Source organism: Petromyzon marinus, chromosome 26, assembly GCF_048934315.1.
Source record: "Petromyzon marinus isolate PM22_M1 ecotype Great Lakes invasive population chromosome 26, UKy_Petmar_22M1.pri1.0, whole genome shotgun sequence".
Taxonomy (NCBI): domain Eukaryota; kingdom Metazoa; phylum Chordata; class Hyperoartia; order Petromyzontiformes; family Petromyzontidae; genus Petromyzon; species Petromyzon marinus.
The window spans coordinates 10,479,163-10,493,945 of NC_133692.1; the positions used below are offsets into that span (position 1 = coordinate 10,479,163).

Sequence of the window (14,783 nt, forward strand, 5' to 3'; positions counted from 1 at the left end):
ATCTTCCAGCACACCTGAGTCACGTGCTCTCGTCAGCACAAGAGTTGGAATGGGGAACAAAAATGGGCACACGGACAATGGTGGGAGACAACGGGAAGAAACGGTTGGCAGTCACATGGGTAAGAGGGCTACAGAGTGTGCTGTATCTGGCTCGGCCGGATGCTGCTTGGCCAGGGGGGATCAGCAGCAGAGTCGAGCGACTCACAGTGAGAAGGGATTGCGAGTTCAAATCCTCGAGGGGGTTGACTCAAACCCATCGTGTATAAAAGATTAAGTACCACTTCGTGGGGAAGTCAACAGCGGTTGTGCTACGGAGAGAATGCACGCCCACTGTGGGAATGTGGCACTGCCACCGCTGGTTCAGGGCTGTGAACGGGCAATGAGCACCAATCCCTCAGCGGTCACGAGCAGGAAACCTCTGTGACAACTTTAATGGATAATGAACCGTTACAACCCGAATGCTACCCCGCATGCCATCGATACCGCAAACACTCGTCGAGTCACTGATTTAGTAGCCTTAATGTGTTTCTCACTATTCGTACGAAGTGGTCCATTGGGAATGACAGTAAACTGATATGAATGTGCTACAATGAAAACTTACTGCTGGAGTATTATATTTAGCAATGGAAACATATTTGTAAGAGAGACACTACTTTTCAGCATGTGCTGTACATTACAACTACAGCCCTTTGTCATTTAGGACACAAATGGTTAGCTGCGGCTGCCCAAGTTGACTCTGGTTGACTGTGGTTGTATCTGTGGTTGACTCTGCATAAATGCGGTTGTAATAAATGGTTGCTCGTCGTGGTTGACTTCATAAAAGTAAATTGTGGTTCTCGATGTCAGTGTTGTCAGACACGACACGCCACTCGCATGATTCAGAAGCCACGTCTCATTCGATGTAGAACCCTCATCTCATTGGATTCAGAAACATCATTTAATACGCACATTCTCTATAGAATGGTAAAAACATTTGCTTCGCGACCAATATCATCCGTAATATTGTTTTATGGGTTAGATCGCATAAATATATAAATGTGTTGTTAAACCCACCACAGTCACTTAGTAAAGTTTGTCACGTAAACAGAACGTGGCCAATTCGTTACTAGTACAGCACACCGGTGTGTTGGAGAGCAAAGCCACAACATTTACAATCTTGATTTAAAGCTTTCGTGACTGCAGCAATTACTATTCATTTACAATCTGAGCACCTGTGTGCTGTACTAGTAACACATTGCTACGTTCTGTTTACGTGACAAACCTCACTAGTTGGCTGTGTCGGGTGGTGGTGGAATTTAACGACACATTTATATATTTCGATTTAAAGCTTTCGTGACTGCAATGATTCATCTTCTTTGGTTCTTTCGGTAAAGTCACGTAGAATGAGAATAAAATAATAAATTGATAAAATAAAATAACACAATAATATTCTCACGACGTTTCGGCCACAACACAAGCGGCCTTCATCAGGTGAAGGGACGAAACTGTCTGATAGGACAGCGCTGGAGTGAACGTGGCTCTTTCACTCCAGCGCTGTCCTACCAGACAGTCTCGTCCCTTCACCTGATGAAGGCCGCTTGTGTTGTGGCCGAAACGTCGTGAGAATATTATTGTGTTATTTTATTTTATCAATTTATTATTTTATTCTCATTCTACGTGACATTTATATATATTTACGCGATCAAACAAACAAAAAAAACTCTCTCGAGAATGTCAATCTAAAGCGAGGGTGGACCCAATTGTTAAAACATTGACCTCGGCCACTGTTCGTTGTAACAGTAACATTGAATCAGAGCAGCTTAGACGAGGTGGGGGGCAGGTCTCACATTGGACTGCTTGGCCAGCGCCTTAATGTTGTGCAAGCGTGTACTCTGGTTTCCTTCCGGAGAAACCCTACACACGTGAGGCCACAGCAATGGGAAGAACGGTCTGCACATGCAGGTTCACAGTGCACATTTGCTGTACTGTACCGCTGTCGTCTCTCGAGTCACAATGTGACCTAAGCACACAATGTGCAATTTCGTGCGAATTTATACGGTCAAAACGCTGAGTGGAACAGCTCAAGTGTAATTGCTCGCACACAATGACTTCCCACCGCACCTCTCTGCTAGAGATCGATAAGGGGTCAATTACTGTGACACGTTATAAGTGTACTGTTCTATTTCCATCAATGAATCAATTAGCGGCAAGTCTTGTGACAAACGTTCTATATATGACAGAGACTAGGACCTCCGCGCCCCCTCTATTGCCTATTAACAGACTGTTGGGGCAAGTGCTGTTAGCGAGCACCTATGAAGGCTGGCACAGCACACGTAAGGTTGGGTGGCCAGCACCACGCCCGGCCGCCTTTGTCTCCCTAGTGGCGTCATTTACACATCGCACCAGGTACTCACTTAAGGCGGAGTCGACCTAGGGGAGGCTCATGACCGGTTCAGATATTCGTCACTGGTGTTGCCGTGAGCGGGAATCAAACTCGGTTCCCAGGTTCGTAGCACAGCGCGCTAACCGCTGCACTACCGCTCCCCCTTACACACACAGGTAGACACACAAAGATAAAGCTCCCCAAAATTGCCTTTAACAGAGACTGTTGTGGCAACTGATTTTAGCGAGCACCCATCAAGGCTGTCACGGCACACGAGTGGGTGGGTGGCCAGCACCACGCCCAACCGCCTTTGTCTCCCCCATGGTGATGTTAATGCCAGGTATACATTTAAGGCTGAGTTAACCTAGACGGGATCCCGGACACGTTCACACATCACCGATTTTAGTTGTGGCCAGGAATTACACTAAAAGTTGCCAAGGTTTTCTTTTTTATTATTATTAAAATATTTTACCTGGAAAATACCGCGAGATGTAATAATCCCGTTTGCTCGGGTGCCCGGCTCGAGTATGTGCACCACTGCCTTCGTACTCCCCATAACGTGAAAATTATGGGTGTCGCGCTACACCGTTACATCCATTGTCATCCAGCAATAAAATGTCCTCGCTTAATAACAGAAGACAGCCCATCATTTCAGTATATCAGACTCCATTCAATGGGATAACCAAGAGAGGCTCACGCTTCGACCTGCTGCACACATCACTACACCCTGCGGCAACACCATTTTCACAGATTCTCTGGCTCCGTCGCGTATGCAGCGACGGTGGAAACCTCCAACGATGGGAGATTTCAGTAACAAAAGCAATGATGAAATGAAGAGGTAGTTGGATACGTCCTGCCAACGTACCTCCTCAGTGGACAAGAACTATCCAACCAGTTAGCCTAAAGCCACAGGGGATGATGCGAGTTGTCCTGAAAACCCACCCATCAAACTGGACGTGTGAGAAAAAAACAAGAGTTTCATAGCCAATCGAATTCCTCCAGTATAAAACAAAATATTCTGATTCTGAAATCTGGCTATCAAAAAAGTAATCCCTTAACATTTTTTCATAACGGAAGGAGCGACACAAGTACGGCCAACATTTGTGTGTCTGCGTATTGCAGGTCCCTGCGTATTGCAGATATACATTTGTGTATCTTTGTATTGCAGATACACAAACAGATACACAAACCACAGGGACTTGCTAGTACACAGTGCAATGTAAAACGCCAGCGATAACACGAGCAAGCAGACGCTTCCCCATGCAGCCAGGGAACGGTGCAACGAGTGACTACGCGGACCAAAAACCCATCCTTAAGGTGCACACGTTTTGTTTACCCAGCAAATTTGCTTTCTAAGTCAAATTGGATACGCAAATAAAACTCGATGGTAAATCACCCCCCGTAAATTCCTGTACCCCTCTTCTTGCAAGGTGAGGAATTTAAAGCAGCTGCAGGACAATTTGTTCCCTGTCACCCTTTTACATTTCTTTAAATATTGCCTATTCCTATTAAAATCAAATTGGGCCTAGGAATGCAGCACATCTGTGCATTATGCTTTGACCTCGATGCAACAGTTCTACACATAATGCTTTGTGCTAGCGACATTTTATGATTTTTTATTTTAATGCAAATAAGTTGATTTCAAATAAAAATGTTGTTTATCGAAGGATTGAAACGATTACCCATAATAGATGTTGTTGGGTTAGATAACATGAATATAATTGTGTCGTTAAACCCGCCACCACCCGACACAGCCAATTAGTGAGGTTTGTCACATCAAGAGAACATGCCAATTCGTTACAAGTTCAGCACACCTGTGTGTTGGAGAATAAACCCGCAACATCTACAATTCGAGTGCGACATTTGAAGGAATTGGTACTCAATAGCTACGAATAGGTAGCTATGCACGGTTTGCTACGTATGGTGCGAAAGAAGTTCAACATACATGCAAATGCCGAATTCAAAACGGTTCATCAGGAAACATTTCACATGTAATTGTTAACAAGCCCCATTATGTAAAGTCCAGTCTCCAAATGGTGTCTACTCTGATCTTTTCTTTGGTTCTTTCGGTAAAGTCACGTAGATAGAAAAATACTAAAATAAAAAATATATACTAAAATTTAAATAAAAACCACGTTTCGATCGCAACACAAGCGGTCGTCATCAGGAAAAGGGGGGTTAGCCTCTATGGAAGGAACCGGACAACCCAGAGGTAACCCATACAGAACAGAACTTACTGCTGCACTCCTCTGCAGCCCTTATAATGCTATATACATTATCGCTTGCCAAATTGTATCTCGATTGTGCGATTGCCAATTTTCCAACCAACTTTTTATTTTAATGGGCAGCACTTATTCGAACAAGCAAATGGGATTGGAAACCTGGCATGAAATATTTTTTTTTTCCAATTGGCGGTGCACGTTCGAGATGGTGATGTTGCAAGGACGTGATTGATGACCAAATCAAGCGCTCCTTTTGAGGCGGGAATCTCATTTGCCATTGTAGACATCATTGTCAACACCCTTTTCCATGTAGATACATCTGGAAGCACCAATTCAGGTTGACTAAGACGTCCTTCATTTCAATACATCAAAGGGACACGTTTGTGCGTTTACAGGTAAAAATCCACGTTTATTTTTACCGTAAACGTACAGAACCGATGCCAAACCGTATCTGTTTGCGCTCTCGTACGCCAATGCTTTCATGTGGAGGAGGACCGATGGTATGGAGGATGGCTTGACAAATGTGGGAATCGGGAGGTTCGTAACAGTGGAGGAGGTGGCCTTCGATACCTGACAGGGGCCTCCGCAGAACCCAGATGTCCTCACTGGAGGAGGGGGATGGCTGTGCGGAGCCGCCCCCATCCGCCACCCGCTGGATGGATGGGGAGCCTGCCCGCCCGCACGCGCACACGCGCACACACACGCACACGCAGACACACACGCAGACACACACGCACGCGCGCACACGCAGACGCACGCGCACACTCGCTCGCCAGGAGGCAGGCAGGCGGGCAGGCAGGTGGGCGGGCAGGCATGCAGGTAGCATGTCGCACAGGTTCATAGCCAGGCAGTTGAGTCGGTCACATGAAGGTGGGCAGACGTAAGCAGATTGGAGGGACGTACAGGTGGGTGAGCACATAGGTGGGTGGGGTGTTAATGCAGGTGGGAAGATAGGTGGGGAAGGTGACAAGAGTAAGCAGAAAGGCAGGTGAGATGGTCAATGTAGGTGGGCATATGGACGGGTGTGACGGTTGCAGATAAACAGACAACCGCATAGGTGGGGTAGTCAGGTGAGCAGGTAGGATGGCCACACGGATGCATCGGCAGGTGTACACTCGCGTTGAATGCATGTTTACACACGCGCACAGGTATGTGTGTATGCACACGCACGCATAGACGCATGCACGCATGTGCAAGTATGCACGTGAGCAGGCATGCAAGGAGACTCATGAGCAATTGGCCAATGCACACATGCACGCACACACACACACACACGCGCGCGCGCACGTGCAAACACACGAACACAAAGACACACACGCACACAGGACTGTTAACAGATACGTTTAACAAGAGCCACGCACCTACAATTATGTCACTAAGTAAAAATATCCTAAAACGAACATGCAATAATGCGTCCTCCATTCCGTTCACACGTACATACAAGGATCTGTGCGATGCATTCTCCGAAAGAACGAAGGCAAAGCGTGTCCCTTGCATCGGCATTGCATTGTGTCTCCAACAACAGCTGAAGCGGCTCGTAGAGAACGGTGCACACGTGCGACTGCAATGTGAGAGGTCCCATTCGTCTTGATAAAAATCCGTCCAAGGGTTAATACGGTCTTCGTGACAGCACAGAAACTACTGCTCGTGCAATCCTGCAATAGCCGGAGCAATGCGTGTGACAGAAGCCGCCTATTTATTCTTTTCCGTCTCATTTCATTTGCGCTGTATTCATATTGTGCCATCTCCCGTCTCTGCCACGACATGGAACGTCTCTTTGGAACTCGCGCGCACAGCAGCAGCAGCAGCAGCATCGAGCCTCTCGCGTTAAGAGGGAACGCTTTCTGCTCAAGTTGATTTCTCAGACACACTTCGATTCAGATCCCATCAAGTGTTCCCTTATCCCGGACGACTCATTTCACCTTCAACGCAAATGAGGTTCACGTCCTAATAATATATTTTTGATTTTCTTGGTTCTTTCGGTAAAGTCACGTAGAAGGGAAACAATAAAATAATTTAAAAATATACAGACCCTTCAATAATGACAATCAAAAATGTTGATTTAAAGCTTTCGTGACTGCAGGGATTCATATTCTTGGTTCTTTCGGTAAAGTCACGTAGAAGGCAAACAATAAAATAATAAAAATATAAAACAATAAAAAATATATATGAGTATAAAACAATGTATTTTTATATTATTGAAGGGTCTGTCTGCGAGTCAACGTCTAATAATAGTTCATTATTCACACGCAAATAAAAAAAAAACGGTTCGTCGTGAAACGTATTAACATTTATTTCTGATCAGTACACAGTTCAGTCTCTAACCAGTTGTCACTCTTATCTCTCTGGACTGTCTCTTTTGCTATTACGGACCAATGCCCAAAGTTATATATTCATAATTTTAAGACAATTTAATAGTGTTGAGTCTGTTGTTATTTGTTATTGTGCATCACTACCAGTGAAGCATCGCCAAATGAAATGCTGCATTTTTCATCAATATTTGGCTGAAATACTATTAGGTGACGAATGTACTTTGTTTACTTGTGATTATTATTTATATATATTCGGAGGAATAGGAGGGAAAACTGTGAAGTTATATTACTGTTCGGAAGGACGAAAATAAATAAAGCAATATTTAGTCCTAAAAGCTAAACTTTAGGTTTTTTGTACATGTGTTTCTTAAACATTTAAACATGTGTGATGCTTATTCTTTGGGTCTTTCGGTAAAGCCATGTAGATAAGTTAAAATAAAATAACATAAAACTACGACGTTTCGATCGCAACACAAGCGGTCGTCACCGCCTTTCCTGATGACGACCGCGTGTGTCGCAATCGAAACGTCGTGATTTTTTGTCATTTTGTTATTTTCTTTGAACCTGTCTACGTGACTTTGCCGAAAGGCTCCAAGAATATTGATTCCTGCAGTCACGAAAGCTTTAAGTCAAGATTTATGTGTGATGCTTTAATAAAAAGGTAATACGAGAGGTATCTAGAAATTGGATGATAGAACAATGGAGACAGACTCGCTGGGCCAAAGGCTTCATGGTTACGTTTCACATGATCCTGCCCCAAATTATCTTTTTTTTTAAAATCACAAAACAAAAAGTTTATTTTTTTATCTGGAGGCACCCAAACAGCTTTTAAAACAAAATAACCAGTTACCCATTACAAAGCAAATTCTCAAAGGGATCTGTCTGCACTACTTTACCAGCGAAATGTAAAGTTAATTGAGTCTTCATTAACAAGAGTCACTCTCTCGAAATGAAACTTACACATTACAAGATTGCCAACGCAGTATGTCTCTTTCCTGTTGTTACTCCCGTAGGAACACTGAGTGTTTTATCCTATTCATGATTTCTTACGACACATTTAGGGGTGGAATGATGCACTGCTTAATCGCCTTATATTGTTCGTTCAGCTCACGATCACGATCATCATCATATTCAGCTATAATGAATCCACTGCTGGATGAAGGCCTCTTCGAGGCATCTCTCATTGCCCTGCAACGTAACAATCCGTCTAGCGCAGGGGTGGGGAACGTCCGGCCCGCGGGCCGTATGAGGCCCGCAAAATCATTTGGTGTGGCCCTGCCAAGGCAACCGCGGGCGGGACTCGAATTCACTACATCTAGGAGCAAACCTGGAAAAGCAGTTGCGAGTAGCAATATCGTCAATACCGGCTAACATCACCACGCGCCTCACCAAAGAGAAGCAGTTCCAGCCCATCACATTAGGGGCGAGTTAATTAAATGTTTTGACCAAATATAACAGGCAAATTTTTCAGTTGATAATTTTGTATGGCCCGCGAATGATGACGCTATAAATATCCAAATGGCCCTTGGCAGAAAAAAAAGGTTCCCCGCCCCTGGTCTAGCGCCTCCACACTAGCTCAATTTAACCACTCCATCTCCCATGAGAGACAGCCTCTTGGGCCCGTTACCTCCTTTGGCTGCACACTCTGCTCTCATTCTTGCCCACAGGCCATCCTCCCTTCGAGCGACGAGTCCTACCCCCCTAGTGCAGTTACTTTTATGAAGTCAAAACGATGTCTTTGACCCGGTTGTGTATGTCCTCTAAGCCATGTGCTCCCCTTCCTGTGGCAATGGAAGCCCAAGCACAAAGTCATTCAGAGTAAAAGCTCACAATACATGCATCGAACTGCGCATGTAAAAAAAGCAGGTATGGGGACAGCACACATTTTTTTGCAGGCAATGTGTTCAAGGGACCCATCCAGCCACTGCAGGCTGCTACATTCACCGACATTGATCAAAATAACCAATTTTTGAACACAATCGCGACCCTGAAACGCAATAATTATATTACAAGGACAGCACATACAGTATTTGCACCCCAAGCAAATGTAGAAGTTAGGCTTTGCTTTTCAGAAGTTATCTCTGTTTAGATATACTCTTTAATGTTCTCTGAGCATTCTGCTGTTTGTAGAGATGTATGTGTTCGACTGACACTGCACCAATGATCAATATTGATTATTTTCAACCCATTTTCAATCCACCGTTGAAGAGATGCCCCCCCCCCCCACCCAAAATCCTTGTTGGCCATTAGAACAATGTTCCCATACAAGACAATACTGCTTCCCGTAGATTGGTGAAGGGGGGCGGGCGAGAGAGACCCAGGACCTTACTATCATAACACAACACACTAAAAGAAACGATCTGCAATGAACTGTCACTCTTATTAAAATGCACCATCACCAGTAGCGAGCACCCCCCCCCCCCCATCACACCCCAGCCTGTTAGTACTGTGCTTTGGGGGGGCTCCTGCCCGTGGAATTTTGAGCGCCCCCTTTTGATTTTTTTTTATCGCTCGCGCTTCGTACCAGGTTCTTGTAAAAACGAAAAAAAATCACCATCCAGCCCTCAACTCACAAAAACAAAAACAGAGTATTTTCAATGACACATGACAAAAGTAAAAAAACACGTTTTGCATACAAACGGGTTTTTTTTTTAAAGATCTACTTAAAAATCTATGGAATGTTGGGAAAATGTTGCGAGTGAGCACCTACTCAGAATCTTTATCATAATCTTTATTTAGACCGCAGGGGGAGGAGGAATCCGGTGAACCACAAAGCTCTTTTCTTCTCAGATGTCCAGTAGAGGTGCATCAACGAGTCACTGGAAACCAGCAGTGTGCACGGGAGAGTGGCGCGGACCAAACCAAACGCACCGTGCAAGGGGTGGCCCACCGCTGGCATTTCGATGAATTTTCATCGATTTGAGGTCGCGCTTCAATGAAAGAAAACCAATTGTGGCGAACGGTGGCCTCTCGAGAGTGGCTGTACGGTGACACGAACCCGTTACCCTATACAATCGATGCATGGTATCATGAGATTAAGAATCGACATCAATCGATAAATCGATCAATTGTTCGAACCCTGAGTATATCCCCATCCACCTTTGTCTCTTCACTGCGCATACCGACGATCGCAAAGCCTCACCGCATTCGATTAGCGCGGCTGGCTACATACGATGCTAAAGAAGTTCAACATAGATACATACAGTCTAACATTCAGTCCGAGTGAACAAAGTGGAAATGTCCATCGTGGCCAAGATTCGAACCCAGGTTTAGGGGCTCAAGGCACGGTGTTTGACCCACATCTCACCATGCTCCAGTTCACTCAGCTCACATCCACGACGCGGGTAAATAGACAAATACAAAGCTCGGGAAAAGGCAAGCATCAGCCATGGCTGGGATCCATCAGGCAGCGGAGCCGCATGCCCAACAAAGCTGAATTCAGCCGCACAGACTCAAAGGAGCTGTGTGTAAACGCGAACAGTAGGTCCAGTTGAGCCAAAACAGCCTTGGGATCTCATGCTGATGAAATTTTTAAAAAAATGCATGAATAAAACACTGTGAAAATGTTAAGGAATTAACTTAAAACGTAGGAACTTATTTAATTCACTTGGCATTCATTTTTCCTAAACAAATGGATATATAATAAATAGAGGCCTGTCTGAATATGCTGGTCGGAATATGTCCTGAAGATATCTCCCTCTCTCTCGACTGTCGTGATGTAAAAAAAATACTCGTCTCGCGAGCAGTGTTGCGGAATTTACAGGCACGTGTCTACTTATGTCGCATTTGTACGTGTGGATGGTCTAACTGAGCAACCGACTGATGTAAATTATGGTATTGTCCTAAAGGGCTGGGAATGCTGTAATTTGGCACGCATATATTTGTTTTAGTCTTTGCTCATAACTTAAAACGTTGACAAAATCAAAACCTCAAAATTGGGGCCCCAAAATAGTTCCACTCATAGGGCAGGTTCAGTCTGAGCATCTAAATTGCTTTAATTCTCAAGCTAAACACGCAAATTTGATCCCCCTCAGTCAACCAAGTAGGTCACCTCTCATGGAGTGTGACAGTAAGGTCATTATAAAGTTGACGGAGCCCTCAACACAAACATATATTTGTATAGCTTATCACAAAATTATACACATTTGTACATATAATGTTAAACATACAGCAACCATGTTTTATGCATTATAACTTGCAAGTGTGTGCACAGTTATAATTCACATCGTTTCATTTTCGACCATCTCGGGTAAATATAACGTGTCCGATAACTTAACTTTCCCCAATCATATAAGAATGCTATCGATGTCCTTTATGTACCCAGGGAAATCATCAATGAGTCTCAAGATTATTTTTCAGTTGGGTCCTGGACATCGGAGTGTTTGGACAATTATATGAATGGGCTTCGTTTTGGCAAATGGGAAGAAACTGGAATACCCTAAGAAAACCCATGCATCCACACCAAAACCCACCCAAAAGCTCTGCACGGATATATTCAAGATTCCAATGATCTACTGCCATCTCCTAGCAGTCTCATGAACCTATAATACCTGGTATTCCCAGGTGGTCTTCCAACCAATTACAAACTAGGCTCAACATTGGTGAGATCTAGATCGGATGCATCGGGGGAGATTTTTTTTCATAGCCCATGTGTAAAGTTCAATATAAATGTTGCAGCTCCACCAAATGATTGAGGGATAACATTAAGTGACGAGGATCTCTTGTAGCTCTTGTGAGGAATGTTCCTCGAAAATATTATATAAATGTTAAGCATATGTATCAAACGGATTACGCACATTCACATATACTGTTACATTTCCCCCATTGACTATGTACATTTGTCATCCTGCTCATTCTGAAATGGCTAAGAAGTGAAATAATAATAACCAATTATTCAGGTTTCCATTTCGAAATCTAATTTATATATTTACATATATGTTTAAAAAAAAACCTTGGAACCTTCCATGATGGCGGTAAAAAGTTTTATATGGGCGAAATTCCAGCTCTCCAATACAAGTTGGCTTTTTTATGCGAGTGCCAATTAAACTCGCATCGTTCCACTAACAGCAAATTACGGTTTAAATCTCTCTCCCGTGTTTACGCTTAGAGGGCTCTCAGGGTTGTGTTGGCCATACCCTCGGAATGGGGAGGAATTTTAAACAGTCAGAGGCGATTTGTTGGCATGACATCGTAGCTGAAAACCAAACGGCGGGCATCGTGAATTCTCATCGAGACGTTTCCCAGTGTGCTCGTTCACGCAGGCCATTTCAGGAAGCAGAGAGAGCAGGTGGCACAAAACAACAAAAAAACACGTACACGTGCACACATGTGAAAACCAACGTGTAACCTTATACTGTGAAATTGAACGTTTAATTTGACATGCTTTTGTCTGTTTGTTCCTTTCACACCGACCCCAGAACCCTTTGCGCCGCTTCAGTACCTGGCCGCACGGCTGTGTTGCCGTTGGCTACGCAGCAGGGAATGCTGGGAGATTTGGGGTTGCCGTGGTTACCGGCGCCCACGGCGACGGGCTGTGGAGGATGACGGCACTTCATGGGACTCACGTGCGCTGAGGATGGGACAGCCATTGACAACGAAACAAAAATTGAAGACGTCAAAACAAATAAAAATAAACACCAGGGAAAAGAAAAAGCATGAATATAAAACTATAAAAAATAATGATAGATGTGAACAAAGACACGTGGGTGAAATCGTACGAAATAAAAATGTTATGAAAGCTCACAGATCATTATGCTGACCTTTCACAATGGATTGCCGGGGATTTCCGTCCGTGCGTTCAGATCTGTTGCATTGATTACGAGCTATTTAGAGCTGGCCATCATATTTACAAATATTACATTTCCACGTAACACACAGGTGAACAGCGCTAGACGCACACATTAACACCTTCTTTGCAAAAGCAGACTCAGGATTTGGAGTCATTCGACATAAAGTACTGTAAAAAGGTTCACAATGGACGGGACGATTTTTAACACGAATGCTTTTGCAGCCAACATGATTCATCATTCATTTTCTTTTTTAGTCAGATCGCATCAAGAAAATGTGTGTAATAAACCCGCCTCCACTCGACATAGCCAATTAATAACGTTGTCACGTGATGAACAAACGCGTATATTTATTACGGCTTCAGCAGCACCATCGGTGTTGTTTTATGTATGTATTTTGAACTTATTTCGCATCGTACGTAGCCAACCGTGCTAAACGCAACATTTACGTGGGTGCGACGTTTCGCTGATAGCTACAACCAGCATCATCAGGCATTTGCCAGAATTGTTCTAGCGAAGTGTCACACCAATTAAAATGCTCTGTGCTGAAGCAGTAATACGTTGGCCACGGTTGTTCACGTGGCAAAATTATTAATTGGCTGCGTCGGGTGGAGGTGGGTTTGCGACAAACATTTTCCGCCATTTGCCACAAAAAAAAATTGCGAATCAGAGTACGATTTTTTTGTTTACATCTGCCCGTTAATGCGACGGCTCTTCACTCGAATCCCGGGAGTTGCATCCGAGAGATGGAATTACGTCTCAAAAGTCACCCCACCCCTGTGTCGCCGCACAGCAACCAAAAATTTTAATTAACGAGAGTGAGACGATTTAAGCTGTGCCTTTTGCATCTTTGCCTGCTCGTCCCAAAATCAAGCAGCAGAAAACAAAACCGTGGAACTGTAGCTTCGTTTAATTTCCCCTTCACGGGGCACGCGCGTGATTTTGCGGCAGAAGCAATCGTGAGTCTCCTACTTTACAGTTCCTCGTGCACTTCGCACGGATTAATGAGTTGGAAGGTTGCAATTTTATGAAGACCAGACTCCCTGCGTGTGTCCATTACAGTTTTGGTTGTATTGTTATTTAATATTTTTCCTGTTATTTTTAGGTTATCACATCCTGATTTCTGGCAGCGAAGGAGGTGATTAAAAAAAACGTATCTTGTTCATAATGATCTGGGAAGGCTTCGGAAATTGAATTATTGGCAACGGAGTATTCATGTCCTGATTGGATAAACACGTGCATCTTTTTCTAAAATCATATTCTTGAGTGTCCAATTACACCACAGATGAAATGTAAGTGCACCCGTTTCACATTAAAACTTGGAATCGCATATACATTTTTCCACACTGACGATCTTAACTCTGAACATGGCAGTGATGAATCAAGATTGAAATCGTGTGTCCCAGAAAATTAAAACGATTAAAAATTTCCATTATTTTCTAATTACAGCTTTGTATAGTGGGACAGGCAAACTTGGACAAGAATGAGGCCTACATGAACTTCTTCCTCGTGCAAAATGTAACTGATTTAAACAAAAGAATACCAAACATCACAACATATTTAATCCAGCTTGAGAAACGAAAATCTGTCACTTGAAAATGAATAATAAAGTAGGCCTAGGCTTGGGTTTTTTGCTTTGGTTAATGCTAGGGCCAGGCTCGTGGCTATTATAAGTGCATATCAAAACGTTGCGATCAGTGTTCAAGTTAAATGTGTTGTGTGAGCTGAATTTGTGCTGTACATAATACTGACATGAATCATATTCATACCTTCAATTATATTTTGCTTATGTATGTTAAGATTAATATCAGGATTAAGAAGAATGCGAGAGTTAGGGTACGTATTATGGTCAGCATCAGGGCTAGTGTCAGAGCGTCAGGCTGAGGATTAAGTACAGAGTCGGTGTCAGTGTTAGTGAAAGTGTAAGTTAGGTTCCCCGTCAACATGCTGGGATAAAGTGACGGTGTTAGTGATGCTTCCAAGGTCAGTGCCAGTGTTAAGATCAGTGTCCCGTGACAGCACGAGGGTCTTGGTCACTGTTCGGTTCAGCGGCAGCGGTTGGGTCAGCGTCGGTGTTAACGTCCCTTACCAGCGGTATGGT

At 43.8% G+C, this 14,783-nt stretch overlaps 1 protein-coding gene across 5 annotated transcripts in view; it reads right to left on the bottom strand.

Annotated features, from left to right (window-relative positions):
* The window catches only part of LOC116946079 (caskin-1-like), a 153,461-nt gene that overhangs the window by 48,421 nt on the left and 90,257 nt on the right, over positions 1-14,783 (bottom strand). For 2 of the 5 annotated variants that reach the window (XM_076069826.1, XM_032960915.2), the window contains exons 11-12: positions 12,337-12,465; positions 5,155-5,253 (exon numbers count right to left, since the gene is read on the bottom strand). The exons of 1 other annotated variant lie outside the window; for it this stretch is intronic. In XM_076069826.1, coding sequence (XP_075925941.1) covers positions 5,155-5,253; positions 12,337-12,465 — 228 coding nt within the window. The remainder of the gene's footprint in view (positions 1-5,154; positions 5,254-12,336; positions 12,466-14,783) is intronic. 2 more of the 5 variants (XM_076069828.1, XM_076069827.1) reach the window with 2 other exon arrangements.